This window comes from Strongylocentrotus purpuratus, unplaced genomic scaffold, assembly GCF_000002235.5.
Source record: "Strongylocentrotus purpuratus isolate Spur 01 unplaced genomic scaffold, Spur_5.0 spur5_scaffold_14, whole genome shotgun sequence".
Taxonomy (NCBI): Eukaryota; Metazoa; Echinodermata; class Echinoidea; order Camarodonta; family Strongylocentrotidae; genus Strongylocentrotus; species Strongylocentrotus purpuratus.
This window is the reverse complement of record NW_022145599.1, coordinates 37,549,061-37,567,308: the sequence shown is the minus strand read 5'-3', so window position 1 is coordinate 37,567,308 and position 18,248 is coordinate 37,549,061. Positions and strand designations below refer to the sequence as shown.

General features: G+C 35.1%; 1 protein-coding gene across 1 annotated transcript; it reads right to left on the bottom strand.

Moving 5' to 3' along the window:
- Window positions 1–8,911: 8,911 nt before the first annotated feature.
- Window positions 8,912–16,025, bottom strand: LOC593690 (ras-related C3 botulinum toxin substrate 1). The gene is made up of 6 exons (XM_793160.5): window positions 15,811–16,025; window positions 14,908–14,979; window positions 14,096–14,213; window positions 13,319–13,381; window positions 12,291–12,425; window positions 8,912–10,525 (listed from the first exon to the last, which is right to left on the bottom strand). Exons 1-6 carry the CDS (start codon window positions 15,843–15,845, stop codon window positions 10,367–10,369), a joined length of 582 nt encoding a protein of 193 aa, XP_798253.3. The 5' UTR covers window positions 15,846–16,025; the 3' UTR covers window positions 8,912–10,366.
- Window positions 16,026–18,248: the final 2,223 nt, after the last annotated feature.

Here is an 18,248-nt window from a genome sequence, read left to right as displayed (position 1 = left end):
TTGATACCGATACTAAAAGCAGGTAAAGATCCACAAAAACCATCATCGTATAGACCAATAACATTAACTCCCATCTTTATAAAGATATTGGAAAGATGGTTTATAGAAGACTAGATTGGTATTTAGAAAATAAAAGTATTTTTCCGAGCATACAGAGCGGATTCAGAAAAGGAAGAAGCTCTACAGATAATATTATACTACTTGAAAATAGTATTCAGCAAAGCTTAGGGAACCATGAACATACTCTAGTCTGCTTTATAGATGTAACAAAGGCATAGGTACAATGGTTTATTATATAAATTACTCAAATTAGGAGTGAAAGGAAACATGTATACATTTATTCAGAACTTACTACAGAAAAGAACCTTCCAAGTGAGGAATGGACAGACATTATCTAAAATATCTACCCTAGCCAATGGATTACCACAAGGAAGTGCCCTTAGCCCAATTTTATTCAACATTATGATGCATGATATACCATTGGAAAAGGAAGTGAATTTATCATTATTTGCAGATGACTGTGCTATATGGAAATCAGGTAAAAATGAAACGTTTGTTCAAGACAAAGTTCAAACATACCTACATCGGTTAAATGAATGGTTTAAATACTGGGGAATTTCAATATCTCATGAAAAAACAGTTTCGCTTCTATTTACAAATAGTAATAAAAAATGTGAACTGAATCTTGAAGGAGTACCCTTGCCTTTTGTACAGGAGCACAAATTCCTAGGCTTAATGTTTGATAAAAAATTAAGTTGGAGACCACATATTCAGGATATAGTAAAAAGATGTAAAATAAAATTGAATATTTTGAAGAAAATAACTGGTATATCATGGGGAAATGACTCCCACTCTATGCTTATTGTATATAAAGCATTAATACGTTCACTATTTGACTATGGATGTGAAGCATACGATTCAGCTTCAAACTTAGTAAAGAATACGTTGAACTCAGTACAATATCAGGCTTTAAAAATTATAACTGGTGGCCCTATTGGAACTTCATTACAATCCCTGCTTAAAGAAACAGGAGAAGAACCACTAGATATAAGGAGAAAAATGCTGACGAATAGATATTATTTTAAAGTGAAATCTACTCCCGAACACCCAGTCCGAAAATGTACAATCAACTGTTGGCAGTATGAAAATCTTAAAAAAAGAAAGGAAAAAAGCCCTTTGGTTTTAGAATTCTAAACGAGAAAATAGTTCAAGAATCGGATGAAGTTGAAGAAAACAGACCAATACCATTTCCACCATGGCATTACATTCCACCCACCATCTCCACTGAATTACATACTTTAATCAGCAAGAATGACAACCCACACTATCAAAAAGCCAAATCTTTAGAAGTAATAAACACTAGATATAAAACACACCTACATATATACACAGACGGATCTAAAGATCCTAAAAGAGGCAACGCAGCAGCAGGCTTCTACGTACCAGCGATGAAAATTCATGAACAGAAACGATTACACAATGACACATCGTCATACAGGGCAGAACAAGTAGCCATTATTATGGCATTAGATTGGATTGAAAACTTGAATATTTATGTTGGTATAGTTATTCTTTCAGACTCTCTGAGTACAATAAATGCAATAGAATCGCAGATAAAAGAAATTTCGTAATAGAAATACTGATAAAAATAACACATCTTCATTATAGAGGTATAAACATAACGCTAGAATGGATCCCATCTCACTGTGGACTAGTAGGGAATGAAGTAGTAGATAGTTTTGCTAAGAGAGCATTAAAGAAAAACTAGAAATTAACAATGATCTTAATGTACAAGAACTGAAATCAATACTGAGTAAAAGAGTACGAGAAATTGGGAAAGAAAGATGGAAAACGATAGAATCACCTTTAAAACGATTTGAGAATCATTCATGTATATCAATCAAGGTAAACAGATACAGTGAAGTAATATTACATAGATTGAGAATGGGTGTTCTTCAACTGAACCAACAAAAGGCTAAAGTGGGTTTAAGTGAAACAGAATATTGTGATTATTGTAACATCAGTGAAACAGAAGAACATTTTATTTTTATTGTAATAAGTATATCATTGAACGAGCAATGCTTTTCTCAGATTTAGACACCAAAACAATAGAAGAAACAAAAAGAATACTTTTCAAGTTTTCACAGAAGGCTCAATATGCCATCCTACTATATATCCATAGAACAGGTCGCTTCAAATAAAACAAGAGACCTAATAAGTTTACCTACAAGTAAAGTAAAATAAGCCAAAAGTACTTCTTTCCCCTATCGCTTCTTTAGGAGATTCTCATAAAGAGAATAAAAGGAGGAATAAATAAAGAAATATAATGTATGTAGGTATGTAATATATAGGCCTATATAGGCCATATATAATATTAAATAAAGACGTTAATTTTTCAATTGTTCTATTTTTATGCATTGATACTAACAAAGAGCCCACTTAAATGTTTGCTTACAAATAGTGATAATGTGATAAGATTTGTATATCAATTTACTTGAATGGATTGGAAATTCGGTTTCAGGAGCGCCCTGTACGATGTGTCTCAATTTATAGTGTTTCTGTGTTTCTGAGTGGTCTAGGCACCGTGCGTTATAAAATTAAAAGATCACTGCGCACGCACGCCGAGTAGCCGAGAAGCCTGTTTCACATCGGCAAAGCTAGTTTTCCATGCCATCGAAACCGGGCTGACCAGATTAAACTTAAAAAAAAAGCAGAAACACGAAGTTGCAAACCATCCAGAGACTCCTAAAAAATTGCGTTACTTTTTAATTATATCATTACAAATCTTTATCCTCAGTTTTCTTATTTATAACTGATTTTCCTTTATAAATTAAAAATAAGTATGGCGTATATATTCAACATTGAATGAACGCCAATAAACAATTACCCAACAACAACATGCAGTGGCGGATCCAGGGGGGGGGGGGGCCCGGCCCCCCCCCCCTTGAGAAAAAAAATCATGTAAAATCACGTGATTTTTACCTTTTTTTGGGGGGGGGTGCAAATTGAAATTTTTTGAGGATCAAAAAATAAATAAATGTGCTCACCCCCCCCCCCCCCCCCCCCCCCCCCCCCCCCCCCCCCCACTGAGCGAATTTTTGGCCGGCGCGTTTTTCAAATTTTCGGGAGCAAAAAAAAAAAAAAAAAAAAAAAAAAAAAAAATTGTGCTCTGTACCACTCCCCCCCCCCCCCCCCCCCCCCCCCCCCTGAGCGACTTTTCGGCCGGCGCGATTTTCAAATTTTCGGGAGCAAAAAAAAAAAGTTGGGCCCCCTCCCCTAAGAAATCCTGGATCCGCGCCTGCATCCATGAGATTGACTTAGATCATGTAAATGAAATCATTCACAAATACATGTATATTATCAAATTTTCCATCGGGAAGTCGGTGTAAGATCCTCCGGGGGGGGGGGGGTAGCTTTAAAATTAAGATGATTCCTTTTGGCAATTTTTGCTTCCAAATACTTTGCATGTACTTGACTAAAAAGAAAAAAAGTATTTTAATCTTCAAACTTTGTTCAATTTCATTCAATTTGAAAGTACATAATATACCTTTGAGTTTAATTCTTTTTCTTGAGGTGCGTGTGCATTACATTTTAATTGATAAGTTAATGAACTTGTGAAATATATTGCTTTCTCATAAGAGTATCCAAGCAACAATTATATACGAACAGGATTCATGTCAACAAAACAAGCTGTTTTCATCTGTTTGACAATCAAATGCATAAAAGAGGATATTGCTTGGTGTCTGGGTCATGCAATTATGACTGGCACTTAATTTCTACAATGGACACTTCATCTCAAAGTTATTCGTTTTGGAACCTAGCTCTCTCTCTCTCTCTGTCCCCCTTTCAATACCCCCTTCTCCCTCCCCCTCCCTCTCTTCCTCCCTCTTCCCCTCTCTCTCTCTCTAGAGCTCTTTTCCAATCTCTCCAAGTACCAGGGGCAGATCCAGGGGCCCCCCCTTGAGAAAAAAAAATCATGTAAAATCACGTGATTTTTACCTTTTGGGGGGGTTGGGCCCCCCCTGGCGCTCAAGGGGGGGGGGGAGGTGCAAATTGAAAAAAATTTGAGGACCAAAAAAAAAAAAAAATGTGTTCATTATTCATGGAAACTTTGTGAGGGTATAAGGGGCACTACCGATAGAAAAGGGTGCCTGAAAAGTTATCCTTCCCTGAGCACTGCCTCTACATGATCTACTGTATAATATACAATTCAGAATCAATTTAAACCATTCTATTGAAATGCAACCCATTATCAAGAATAATAGAATATGCAAAATATTTACTTCCTTATAGTACTCTAACAAGGGAAACGCTCTCGGCCGTCTTGCCTGCATTACGCAATTCGATATGATGAAAATTGAGGTTGGGACATTATTTATATTATTTAAATGAAATCCTCTAAATATAATCACATTTTGAAGTGAATATTGACTAAGAATCATCAGAAGAATTATTTATTTACTATTAAATGTACCACGATCGAATAACTTGAATGAAATATGAACAAATTAATTAAAAAATATATTCTCATATTAAGTTGTGAAAACATAATCCAAGTCTACTGACCTTTGACCTTGTGACCTGGAATTTGTGTCATATGATTTGTGATACTTGATAACCCATGGGTACAAGTTCCATGGAGTTTGAACAATCGATCTTGAAAATATGCTAAAAAATTCAAAATCTTGATGTTGATGCCACAACAAAGTCTAAGTTTGTTGACCTAAACTGACCTTTGACCTTAACTTAGTGACCTGAAATACTACTCACATGATTGGGGATACTTGATAACCCTATAGTCCAAGTTTCATTGACTAAGAACTTAAACTTTCCAAATTATATCAAAAATTCAAAAACTTAACCTTAGGTTAAGTTTTCGATGATGAGGCCACAACATAGTCCCAAGTCCGTTGACCTGAAATGACCTTTGACCTTGACTTTGTGACCTAACATTCTACTCACATGATTAAGGATACTTGATTACCCTATAGGCCAAGTTTCATTGACTAAGAACTTATACTTTCAAAATTATATCAAAAATTCAAAAACTTAACCTTAGGTTAAGTTTTCTATGATGATGCCACAACATAGTCCAAGTCTGTTGACCTGAAATGACCTTTGACCTTGACTTTGTGACCTAACATTCTACTCACATGATTAAGGATACTTGATTACCCTATAGGCCAAGTTTCATTGACTAAGAACTTATACTTTCAAAATTATATCAAAAATTCAAAAACTTAACCTTAGGTTAAGTTTTCTATGATGATGCCACAACATAGTCCAAGTCTGTTGACCTGAAATGACCTTTGACCTTAACTTAGTGACCTGAAATACTACTCACATGATTGGGGATACTTGATAACCCTATAGGCCAAGTTTCATTGACTAAGAACTTATACTTTCAAAATTATATCAAAAATTCAAAAACTTAACCTTAGGTTAAGTTTTCTATGATGATGCCACAACATAGTCCAAGTCTGTTGACCTGAAATGACCTTTGATCTTGACTTTGTGACCTGAAATTTACTCACATGATTGGGGATACTTGATTACCCTATAGGCCAAGTTTCATTGACTAAGAACTTATACTTTCAAAATTATATCAAAAATTCAAAAACTTAAACTTAGGTTAAGTTTTTGATGTTGACGCCGTCGCCATCACCGGAAAAGCGGCGCCTATGACCCGTTCTCACTCACTTTGAAAGTGGTCTTAGTTAGACCGCTCCAGAGGAACGGGTCTTGAGGAACGGTTTGCGAGCGTTCATACTCCGAGCAGTTTTTTATGGCTCAAACCGCTCCACGAGTCAAAGTGGTCTTGTTGCTATGGCAGCTCAGGTCAGCAGGTCAATTTTTTCGCGCGCGGAATACAAACCGTATGTACCTTACTACATGTTTCGCACGGAACGTCACTAGCTCACTTCCGGTCAAAGTACGCTTCCGTTCACATTGCACGTTAGAGCGGTCCAAACCGCTCTTAATAAGACCCGTTCCTCAAGACCACCTCCCGAGGTGGTCTTCTGGAGCGGTCCAGAAGTCCACTTCCTGGACCACTTTGACCGTTCTCACTCACCTAAGAACTGCTCCTGAGGAACGGGTCTTAGTTAGACCACTCCAACGAAGTGAATGAGAACGGGGTCTATGTCTCGCTTTTTTGCTATGCAGGCGAGACAAAAACCAACACAATACAATCAAGCAAAATATCAATTTTCCTACATGAGTGAGAGACATGGAAGATTTATTTATTGTTGGCCCAATGATTCAATGTACAAAACATGGTACACATTTCCATTGCAATATTCTTAAACTAAACAAGGGGATAGTTTGAGTGTGTTCTGGTAATCAAACACTGAATATAATAACTTATACACATAACTGGTAGTTTTCATAATCAAGTTTTGCATGTCATATCACATGGCTTAAATAAAAATTTATAAAAAAATCAAATACACTTGATTTGAAACAATAAAAGTATGCAGCTCCTAAACCCATAGCATTGCACTTTGCTTCATGAAGATTATTGTCCTGATAAACCAAACACAGATTTATAATGTGCCAGCAGTTTTAGACAAATATCTATTGTACATGTACATAAAGGTGTAGAAATTACATTTACTGAAGTATATTTACTTTTTAGAGTGACATTAATTGATGTTGAATACATCCTTAAGGGTTTCGTTAAAAAATTCCTATTCGTGTATACAGGAAAGTTTTCTACTTCCTAAATTTCTAAAAAATGAAATGTGCTACATAAACATGAATTGAGAGTTTCCTATTTACAATGTACCATTAATAGACTAATATTCTAATTGCACTATGTTAGCTACACAGTTTTATAAGATACCATAGTGGCAGTATCTGGCAGCATAATGCAAGATTTTTAAAATGTAAATACCGGAAAATAACGAGAAAATCCTAAATCAATGTAGACATATTTCAAAATAATGTAGACACTGACACTGATTGAATACAAGTGCATTAAATAGCAGCATCTATCTATACTTATAATTGGAGAAGTATAGAGTGATACAGAAACAATGTTTAAAATAAATTTCCATAAACACATAAGTTGTTGTACTTCTCCAATAACAGTAAATAGCTAAATTTACACTACTAACATATCTGGGGGATGCTCCAGCCTCAAGGCAACTACAAAGTACTGCTATTAGAATTATATAAAGCTGATATGTCACCTAGTATACCAGCATGAAACCCCAAATTTACCGAGCAAAATATTATCTTCCGGTGCCATTTAAATTTAAAAAAAGAAAGAAAAACCTTTCCTCATAAAAATTTCGTAGTATAAAGCAACAATCAAATAAAAAAGAAACTTGGCTTTAAAGGGGTTCAAATCACCAACTTGAGCCACAATGCTGGTATCCAACCAGTCCAAAATATAAAAGGAGATATTAAAAACGTTACATACCACAATAATACTCTTTCAAAATAAAAGTAAAAGGAAACACGGCTTAGACTTATAGCACTCCCCCAAAATGGAGGGAAGTTAAATCAAGAGATACTCTTTTGTACTGGCCTTCATAGTATTTTTTTGTAACCCTTCATTCTCTGTAATAGGGTGGATAAGACTTATATTTAATAAAAAACCTTCTGACCTTTTTATCATTTGTGGTGTCCAATCTTTCACCACACATGAATTACACAGAATATATTGATAAGAAATACACCCAAATGAATTAGACTATCATTATTTGACACTGCTGATACTATCTTTGATATTAATTTTACCATGTTATGCATGCACATGTGTATGATGTACATGTAAATACCCTTAAATTTATGAAAGATAGATGTATACTTGTTAACAAAGTTGGCCATTTTCCTTCTGCTTCGACACTCTAACACTGCACATTTTCTACTGACCAGAGTAATAAATAAATGCTACTGTAATTTACAACATTTAGAACAACTGGAACATTCAATAGTCTCTACTCTCTAATATAAGTTTTCAATGGGTCGGTGGTGAATTCCAAGAAGAAGAAAAAAAGTCTATAGTTTCCAAAAAGTTTTGCTTTGTCATTACTGAGTTGACAAAAAACGAGTACGAGTAGTACTAGCAAGGATTGGCAGAGAAGCAATTCAGCATGCTACAATAACATTCATAGTACATGTAGTACTCTCTGATATAAAACAATGTACAAGACTTATATCAGTAAAAGAGTAAGATATCAAGAAATAGAGACACAATGAACCAGTGTATCTCAAGAGGAATAGTCTGTACAGTATGGATTCATTTCCTCACAGTACTTTCACACTGCACAGAACTATACAATTATATACATCTATTTACAAAGTCATGTCAGTACTCTTTAAGATGGGAAATCATTGCAAGATTTAACAATAGTTTACATATTATGGCACTATTCTGGCTGGCACAATAATCCTACATTGACTGCAAGCAAAACATTTCAAATAATCCCTGTACCATGTCCTTTCATCTCTTTTATTGAGACATTTTGCCTTTATTAATACTGGCTAAATACACTACATCTACAGTACATCCATGTTAACCCGTTAAGGACCGACTCATTTACTGCTTGGCACATTTAACTTTTTATCTATGAAGTCCATATTCAGAAGCAGATGGATATCTTATAACAACTTCTATCCATTCCAAAATCACACTTGATGCTTATAATTTCTACAGTAAGAAAAATTTCACTTGCCAATCTTACTACGAATCTGATTCACGAAGTCGAAGTCGAAGAAAAAGAACATCAACAAGAAAAAGTAGAAGAAGAAGGAGGAGGAGGCGAAGGAGGAGGAGGAGGAGGAGGAGAAGGATGAGGAGGAGGGGAGAAGGAGAAGGAGAAGGAGAAGAAGAAGAAAAAGAAGATGATGATGATGATGAAGAAGATGATGATGAAGATGATGATGATGATGATGATGATGATGACGATGATGATGATGATGATGATGAAGAAAAAGAAGAAAAAGAAGAAGAAGAAGAAGTAGAAAATGAAAGCATTCAGGAGTTAAAGACATATAACATACATGTTTATCGCAAAATGTCGCAAAGTACAAAATTTTCCAGTCACAAAGCGGAATAAAAGTCTAGAAATAAACTACAAATACATCAACAAAATTATTTTGAATGAATCATCACCAAAAAAGAAACCATTTCGTCAAAAAAAATGAATACATCAATCAGAATACATTCTAGGTACATTCCTTGATCTAGAATATGCCACTTGTTACCTATCAACTCATGACTATTGAATCCAATGAGTTCAACTAATACCTATCTCAGTCAGGCAAACATGTCACATCTTCCTTGCTTTCTAGCAGAATACTTTATAGCGTTTCTTCCTTTCAATTATATTATAGATTTCAACCAGTTACTATATTTCATGCTCCATAGTCCGCCTTAACCAAATTTGTAACTTGTAGCGAGGATCAAACACTATACCTGTCCTCTGCCTAATGACAAACCTAACCCTTTACATTTCATGACAAAAGCGTGAAGCAATTGTCACTGAATCACCCCTCAAAACACCTCTCAATCATATGACCTGTATCATTTCATCCAAATAACCAAATCATTAATGTTGTTACTGCTATACTAGTCGAGTTGGAGTGAAATCCTTTGATTAAAAACATTGAAAAATTGTCTTATTTCTTCTTTACAAATGAAACAACAAAAATGTTCAAACTATATTCAGATAAAATATACAGTATGTATTGTAGATACAGGTTGAACTGGCCTATAATTTTTATAATAAATGTATTTCATCATTAGAACTGGCCAAGAATTTCCCTGTAATTATGTAAACACAGTATGTGCCCCTACTTTGTACTTAATTTTTATTTCAGGTATTGGTAAAAGAATAACTTTGAAGCAATGATATTGAGGAGCAGTCTAGGTTTAATTAATAATGTATGAGTTACATACAGTGTTCAGGATTACCTAGGTCATACTACCTTTCGATGGTTCATCACTTTGATATCCCTGAACAGTTTTGTTTATTTCTTTTTTGGTTTACTTTTGGAATTTTCAAACTTTGTGTACACCAAAAATAATAATACAATACTAAAAATAAACAAGATGGAGGGCAAAGATAAAACAAATAAACAACATCTGATTTTCGACACTTTTACTGTTTGTTTGGTTTTTTGGTGCCCCAAATATCATACTTCTTTTTATCTTGTCTAATGTTGAAATCTTTTCTTCTTCTTTTTTTTGAGAGAGAGCTATATCCTAATTCTGCACTTCTCAGTAAGCTAACATAGTACATATCTTTCTATACAGCATTTGAATGAGTTTTAGTATGAGGAATCCACTTACATGTACATTCAAGTTACCTTCCTCCTCATACTTAGATACTGAGTCTACCTGATTTATAGAAACTCATAAAACTGTGCATTGATGTCTGCGCTTCTTAGGAACTTTGGGAGGATAGAGGAAGACTCTAATAGCCTCCTCAAACACCATCTTAAGTCCTTTCTGAGTTAATGCTGAACATTCCAAGTACTTCACAGCATTGATTTCTTTATGCATCTGTATTCCCTACAAAAGAAGAAAAATAAAAACGTTTCTAAAATATAAACATTTCTCACATGGAACATATCACAGCTTGTAGCAATGAGGAAAGGAAATTAGAAATAAGTTGTGTACATGTTCATTTAGTTGGTTTATACTGTTTTTTCCCAAAACAGATTACTGTATTAACCAGCAGTAACAGTTCTTTACTAATGGATAAGTAAGGTAGCATTATGATCTGTTTGAACCCACAGGGTAATAAACTCATATACATAACACACAGATAACACCCTTCTGGCTCCAAACAGAAGGCTCTAATTGGTCTATATCATACCTCTCTCACAATATAATATTCTGTAGAATAAATAATGGCAGTATTTATCATTTGGTGCATATATTATGAATTTGAGATCCTCTTTTGAAATTGTCCATCGACTTTGTTTTGATATGAGTACGAGTAACATGCCATGATTTTTACACCAAAGAGATAATGAATTTTCATTGAATTAAATTGTATATAAATATTTTATAAAATGTATATAATAATACTGATATTGGGGATTAAAATGAGACTAGTAGCCAGGATAATAAAGAAATCATTAGTAATAAAATCAAATAAGTATGAGTTTATTGATGGTATCTGCAGTTCCTTACCTGCTGATATCTGATTGGATATTGGTTCCTATCTTTGAGTTTATTGGTGGTATCTGAAGATTCTTACATGCTGATATCTGATGGATATTGGTTCCTATCTTGGAGTGTATTGATGGTATCCGAAGATTCTTACCTGCTGATATCTGATGGGATTTTGGTTCCTATCTTTGAGTTTATTGATGGTATGTGAAGAATCTTACCTGCTGATATCTGATGGGATATTGGTTCCTATCTTTGAGTTTATTGATGGTATCTGAAGATTCTTACATGCTGATATCTGATGGGATATTGGTTCCTATCTTTGAGTGTATTGATGGTATCCGAAGATTCTTACCTGCTGATATCTGATGGGATTTTGGTTCCTATCTTTGAGTTTATTGATGGTATGTGAAGAATCTTACCTGCTGATATCTGATGGGATATTGGTTCCTATCTTTGAGTTTATTGATGGTATGTGAAGAATCTTACCTGCTGATATCTGATGGGATATTGGTTCCTATCTTTGAGTTTATTGGTGGTATCTGAAGATTCTTACATGCTGATATCTGATTGGATATTGGTTCCTATCTTTGAGTGTATTGATGGTATCCGAAGATTCTTACCTGCTGATATCTGATGGGATTTTGGTTCCTATCTTTGAGTTTATTGATGGTATGTGAAGAATCTTACCTGCTGATATCTGATGGGATATTGGTTCCTATCTTTGAGTTTATTGATGGTATCTGAAGATTCTTACCTGCTGATATCTGATTGGATATTGGTTCCTATCTTCGAGTTTATTGATGGTATCTGAAGATTCTTACCTGCTGATATCTGATTGAATATTGGTTCCTATCTTTGAGTTTATTGATGGTATCTGAAGATTCTTACCTGCTGATATCTGATTGGATATTGGTTCCTATCTTTGAGTTTATTGATGGTATCTGAAGATTCTTACCTGCTGATATCTGATTAGATATTGGTTCCTATCTTTGAGTTTATTGATGGTATCTGAAGATTCTTACCTGCTGATATCTGATTGGATATTGGTTCCTAAATTTGAGTTTATTGATGGTATCTGAAGATTCTTACCTGCTGATATCTGATTGGATATTGGTTCCTATCTTTGAGTTTATTGATGGTATCTGAAGATTCTTACCTGCTGATATCTGATTGGATATTGGTTCCTTTCTTTGAGTTTATTGATGGTATCTGGATCATCTCTCAAATCTAGTTTAGTTCCTACTAGGATGATTGGAGTGCTTGGACAGTGGTGTCTCACTTCTGGTGCCCACTGTTCAATGAAAAAATTATAACATAATATTAGTCCAAATTATCTCAACTAAAAGTAAACAGAGCATAAATTCAACAAATTCATTCAACCATTATGATTAACAAATATGAATCAGTAAACAATCAAATAACACAATACAAATTAATTCAACTTAAAGTAAACAGAGCATAAATTCATCAAACTCATTCATGCATTATGATTACCGGTAACAAATATGAATCAGTAAAGAATAAAATAACACAGCACAAAAAATAATTGAACTTAAAGTAAACACAGCATAAATTTAACAAATTCATTGATGCATTATGATTAACAAATATGACTCAGTACTGCAAAAGAAAATAATACAAAACAGACTACAATATACAATTACTTCATTTGAACAGATAATATATATTCATGTACATGTAATGTACTTTGACACAAGGGAATGGCAACAAAGTGTCTCATCCACCTGTGACCAAGCTTCATAAATGTTTCTAAAGAGCGTCCCTGACCCAAGTTTGGTTGCATGTGGTACAAAGTATGCAAATTTACTAGTCATAAGAGAGTCTTTGGCATAAAAACTTACATTTAACCTAAAATTACCTTCGGACACAACCTCCGACATCACTAGAACATGAAAATCTCCTAAATGCATTCATTTGTAATTTTCTCTGTACATCTTAAAACAAGTCATCACATTTTTTGTCACCTCAAATTTTAACATAATAATTGAACACCTGTGACACATTTTGTTCATTTGTATCCTGTTCACTTCATAGAATGATTCATATCCCTGTTTTTACTGCTTGATACCACATATTACTGGATATTAGATTGAAAGTTAAAGAAGACTGTTCAAAGTTCAACAATCAAATATGTGAATGCTATTATCATGAGTATGGTCTTACCTTCGCTCTGACGTTCTCATATGATACTGGACTCACCACAGAAAAACAGATCAAAAATACATCCTGTAAGACAAAAAGAAAAACATGTAAATAGGCTTAAAATCATCTTCACTGTAAATAATTTCATATTGAAATAAGCTGCCTAGATAAACATGTACCCAAGTGATATGGATGTATTGGTAAGCTTTGCTTAATTGGAAGTTGAGTTGATTTTTACATGTATGAATACATAATATTTCTGATTTTAAAAAGCAAAAGTATGAAATTATACACAGACTTTTTAAAGTTCAAATTTTAAACTTCAATGACACTGTGCAGTGCTCAACACATAAGATTAACAACTAAATAATTCATACTCTTACCATGTTTTTTAATGTTTTAAGTATGTGAAAAATTGACTCGTCCCACATTCATATTTCTTAAGAATGTGACATATCAAAGGTCACATCTAAAAGTAATTCAACCAGTCCACCTCTCATTCTTGACTTACAAAAAACACAAAAACATCACAATTACGAATACGAGGGGTATCAATGATTTAGTTGTTAATACTGTACATGCAACCTTTTATCCAGAAAGTCATAACCGAAGAGGGCTTGAGCTGCTAGAGGGAGAAGTGCCCCCTCAACTGAATGGCAAAACAATAACAATTAAAACTAAAATTAAATAATAAAAAGTGGAGGGGGAAAAAGTGGAGGGGGAAAAAGAAGATGGTCAAAATGAGAAGAACAAAAATCCATGAGAAATATGACATCAGCTGCAGAGAACATGACTTACTGTTTGGGGGTAAGACAAAGGTCGTAACCTATCGTAGTCTTCCTGTCCAGCAGTATCCCATAATCCTAGGTTGACAGGCTTACCATCCACCATCACATTAGCAGAGTAATTGTCAAAGCTACAGAGAAAAAATGATAAAGAAATCTGATGATTGTCTTACAATGGATGCAAATGATGCATCAATCTTATTGAACTTTAGCACATATTATACAGGATCCAGTCAATATGTAAGTGTTGGGTTCACAATGGCTTCTGGTTTTGTCAATATTTGTTCATTATGACAAATCCAAAATTTTCATCCTCGTCAAGAAGAAATGTTTGCTGAGAGACAGCATCTACCAGTATGCCTACAGTAGGCTTAAGACTACATATGTATGTATGTACCTTGATGTGCATTGGGAATGTATAATTATACTTTCATGTTTAATAATCATTAATCTGCAGGTTTTAAGGCAAGGCACACTTTACAGTAATGAATCTCACATTTCTTAATCTGAAGGCCTTTCAAAATTCAATTTCTAACCTAAAGGCAGGATATAAAGGTGTTTTTTTTTACCCCAATCTCCACAAAAAGGCTGCCCAAAATAGCATTTTGGCACTACCATATCTTTATTCTGCTTTAGATTTTCATATCTCTTCCCAATTAATGAATTAATTAACAATAACAAGTTCAAAGTCTCATATGTGCACTTTTCACAGACGGAAATTTTCTTATGTGATGTGATCTTAATTTATCATAAGCACTATTCTGTTGTGATGTTATCATATTTTCACAAAAGGAATATGTTCTTTCATGATCTTATTATACTTACACAGTGGGAATGTATTCGCCAGGAAAAGCATTTGTGGTGTAGCTGATGAGAAGACATGTCTTACCAACCGCTCTGCACAGAAACATTAAAATAAAGGAACAGTAAAAATAACACCATCTTGATTGTTGCTAAAAACTACAACTGGGCACGATGCTAACAAATATGGTAGTGGTACCTCTGCATAATTATCACCATAATAACAACAACTACAAGTAGCTTTCACTTTAAAAAATCCCGGACTGCAGCCCAATGAATGAGTGCACAGAAATAGATTAAGGATTAGAAATCTATTTTTGCAAAGACCAAAGTCAAATTACATGGCAAAATTTTCTTGGCTGTATTTCGACACAATTTTTTATACTTAACTTAAAGTTTTACAGGGATTAATATCAGACTGAGCATCATATTCATAAGACTAAATCCTCTTCAATTTCAATTTTCAAGTCATTTCACTTTTAATTGTAGGTAAGTAAACAACAACAGACATGGATCTAGCTCTAGTGAGTCTAGTGTAGCATGCAAAGTCAAGCCAAGCCCAAGCCATCATGATTCAAGAATCGAAGCTCGACATGGTCTCAAAATAGTGCCAAAATAGTGCCCAGAAATAAAATAACATCCATGCCCTACCCTAGTCACTAGTCTTGAGTTTGCCACACATTTCATTAAGTGACTAATTTTCAAGGCTTTGGCCTAAATTAGCCACTCATCCAATGTACGGGTTACTTGCTTCAGCCAGTATTTAGGTAGACTCTAGGCCTATCTACCGTAAATGTTGTTTACGTGTAGCACTATGACTGTGTACTGCACTGTGCATTTGCATGTACCCTATGCTAAACCGTAGGCGTAAACAGTAATGACTAAGAATGAGATGGGAGTAGGACTACTACTCTGAATGATTCTTACCCGTCACCTACAACAACGCATTTGATGGATTGCATTCTTTCAAACACAATCTAGCAGACAACAGGAACAGAAGTCCCTTTGATCCAACACAAGAGAGTCCGGGAAGAGATGTTATCTAGAGGTAGAAGAAAAGTTCAGCGAGCATAGCATACGAGCCAAGATCACGAATCGCCCATAGAGTTCATTCCGAGCCAAAGAGTTTAATCAGCGAAGAGTGCACAGTTCCGAAACTAAGCACGTGAGCATACTGTGGTATGGGTATACCACAGTGAGCTCTCGTACACGGTACAACCGAGATTTGTACAATGGCAGTTGGGGGAGGGGGGGGGGGGGGGGGGGGGTTGCCCCTTTTGTGGTAAACATTCAATACAATTATGTATTCCCTGAGATTTAGCGGGGTCTGAGCCTCAGTAATACCATTTATGAATGATCTTGACATTTTAAGAAAAGTCAAAGAAATATTTATGGATGATGGAAATTATGATAAATTTTACTGTTTTCACTTTTAGAGTCTATAGGGGTCTGGAAAAGCATATATGTTTATGATGGGGGGGGGGGGGGGATTTCTTCAAAAGTTGAGTCTTCATTTTATCCTTTCCCAGAGTCTAAAATGTCATGAGATCGAGTCACATTTTACATAGTTTTCATGAAACAAAAGGGGACATATAATTAATTTTAAAATCTTGTTTTCACGTGTAAGCTAATTATGGCAGCCTCATGGAGTCATATAGTCCCTAGGATTTATACGGGAATCATTCTTCAAATTGTATGTTATTCACATTTTACATAATTTCAAGGAATGCCAGGGTATATACTAGCTTTCATCAATCTTATAATCATTGTAAAAGGTTTTAACATGTTTTTCGAACTCTCCTTCATTGCTTTTGTGCAAAAAAAAATCAGATTATTAAAGGATATAGTAAGGTATGAAATACATGTATAGGAAAATGAGACATATTTTTACTTTCCGGGACCGTTTGTTACACGTCAACCTCCGCCTCGCCTGCCGAGCGTACTACGGAAGTAAGTCAGAGTAAGATGTCTACTAAAGGTCTTTGTCCGAGATACATATACATAATTACACGCACTTGTCTCACCTAGCTAGCTCCCTGCTCTAGCTCAGCTCCATGTATATGTATGTACGTAAATGGACGCGGCGCGGGGAATCGACGGGGTCCGCGCGTCTAAGTTTTTTTTTTTCGGGGGTGGGGCGGGTGAAAGCTTTTTTTTTCTTCGGGGGTGGGGGGGGGGGGGGGGGTACTACTGGGATTCTTGCATTCATTTTCATACTTTGCTTTGTTCATAATCAATTTTTTTTTTTGGACGGGGGGGGGGGGGGGGGGGAGGGCCTTAGGATTTTTTGAGCCCTGATTAGCGATCCCATAATCTCCCCACCTAAGAAAATTGTGATAGAATTTTTTTTTATCCATAATGATGTACACAGTACTGGCGGAGATCCTAAGAAAATTCAACCATAAAAGAGGTAGGCCTATATAGTCTTTTGTTTGTGTTTTTTGCACAGGCTTATAGCATTATAGGCCTGTCTGTAAAGAGTAGGCTACATAAACATGAGAAGCCTAAAGGCCCTTGATTCTTGAAGATTTTGGTATGAATCATATAAACCCTGTAGATTTCTTTTTTAAGGAAAACAGGAGGAAAAAAATACATATGTGTATCCAGTTATTTATCATTAGGCCTTCCAATTACTTACCAAAATAATAGTTTCACTGATTTGATGAAACCAATGTCATTATTACATAAGGGGTGGCCCAATTAAAGGTAGGAAAAATAAAAAAAATTAAACAATTCACTCTATATCTTTTTTTTTCCTTTTTATTCGGGGTGAAAATTGGATGGAGGACTGCAGCCCACCAACCCCAGTGTCGAGTGTATTGTATGTGTGTACTCTTTATATGGTATATCAATTAACAAGAACATGTGCCCCCTTCCCCATCCAATGCCTGGTGAAATTTAAATTAAGATTGAGAAAAAACAGACGAAATAAGAGAGAGAAAAGAAGGGAGGGGGATAGGTAATGCCACTGAAGGGACTTGCCCCCAAATTCACCTCGTTGAAGGGGGGGGGGGGGAGGGTGCATTATTGATCAAGCAACAAAATACATGAAGTGATCTAAAATTTGGAATATATAAACATCAATTTGTGTAAATATAAGCAGGGTAGCTAGGTCATAACTTTGTGAGAAGGGGGGGGGGGGTTCAATGATAGAGGGATCAAGACTACACCTCTCGATCTCCTCCCATCCTCATATATACATGAATTTCATACATCAGTCATTTTCCCCCAACAATTAACTAATGTGTGATTAGTTGATCTTTATCTCTCTGAATAAAATGTAATAGAATAATAGTAATATAAACAAAGATTGTCTCCCTCTCTCTCTCTCTCTCTCTCTCTCTCTCTCTCTCTCTCTCTCACAC

Excerpts from the sequence above, each read along its gene's own strand:
- LOC593690 (XM_793160.5), bottom strand. The coding sequence starts at position 15,845 with ATGCAATCCATCAAATGCGTTGTTGTAGGTGACGG. Across the intron at positions 14,214-14,907 it reads GGCGAATACATTCCCACTGT|CTTTGACAATTACTCTGCTA; the intron begins GTAAGTATAATA and ends TTTTCTCTGTAG. Across the intron at positions 13,382-14,095 it reads CTTTGTCTTACCCCCAAACA|GATGTATTTTTGATCTGTTT; the intron begins GTAAGTCATGTT and ends TTTGTCTTACAG.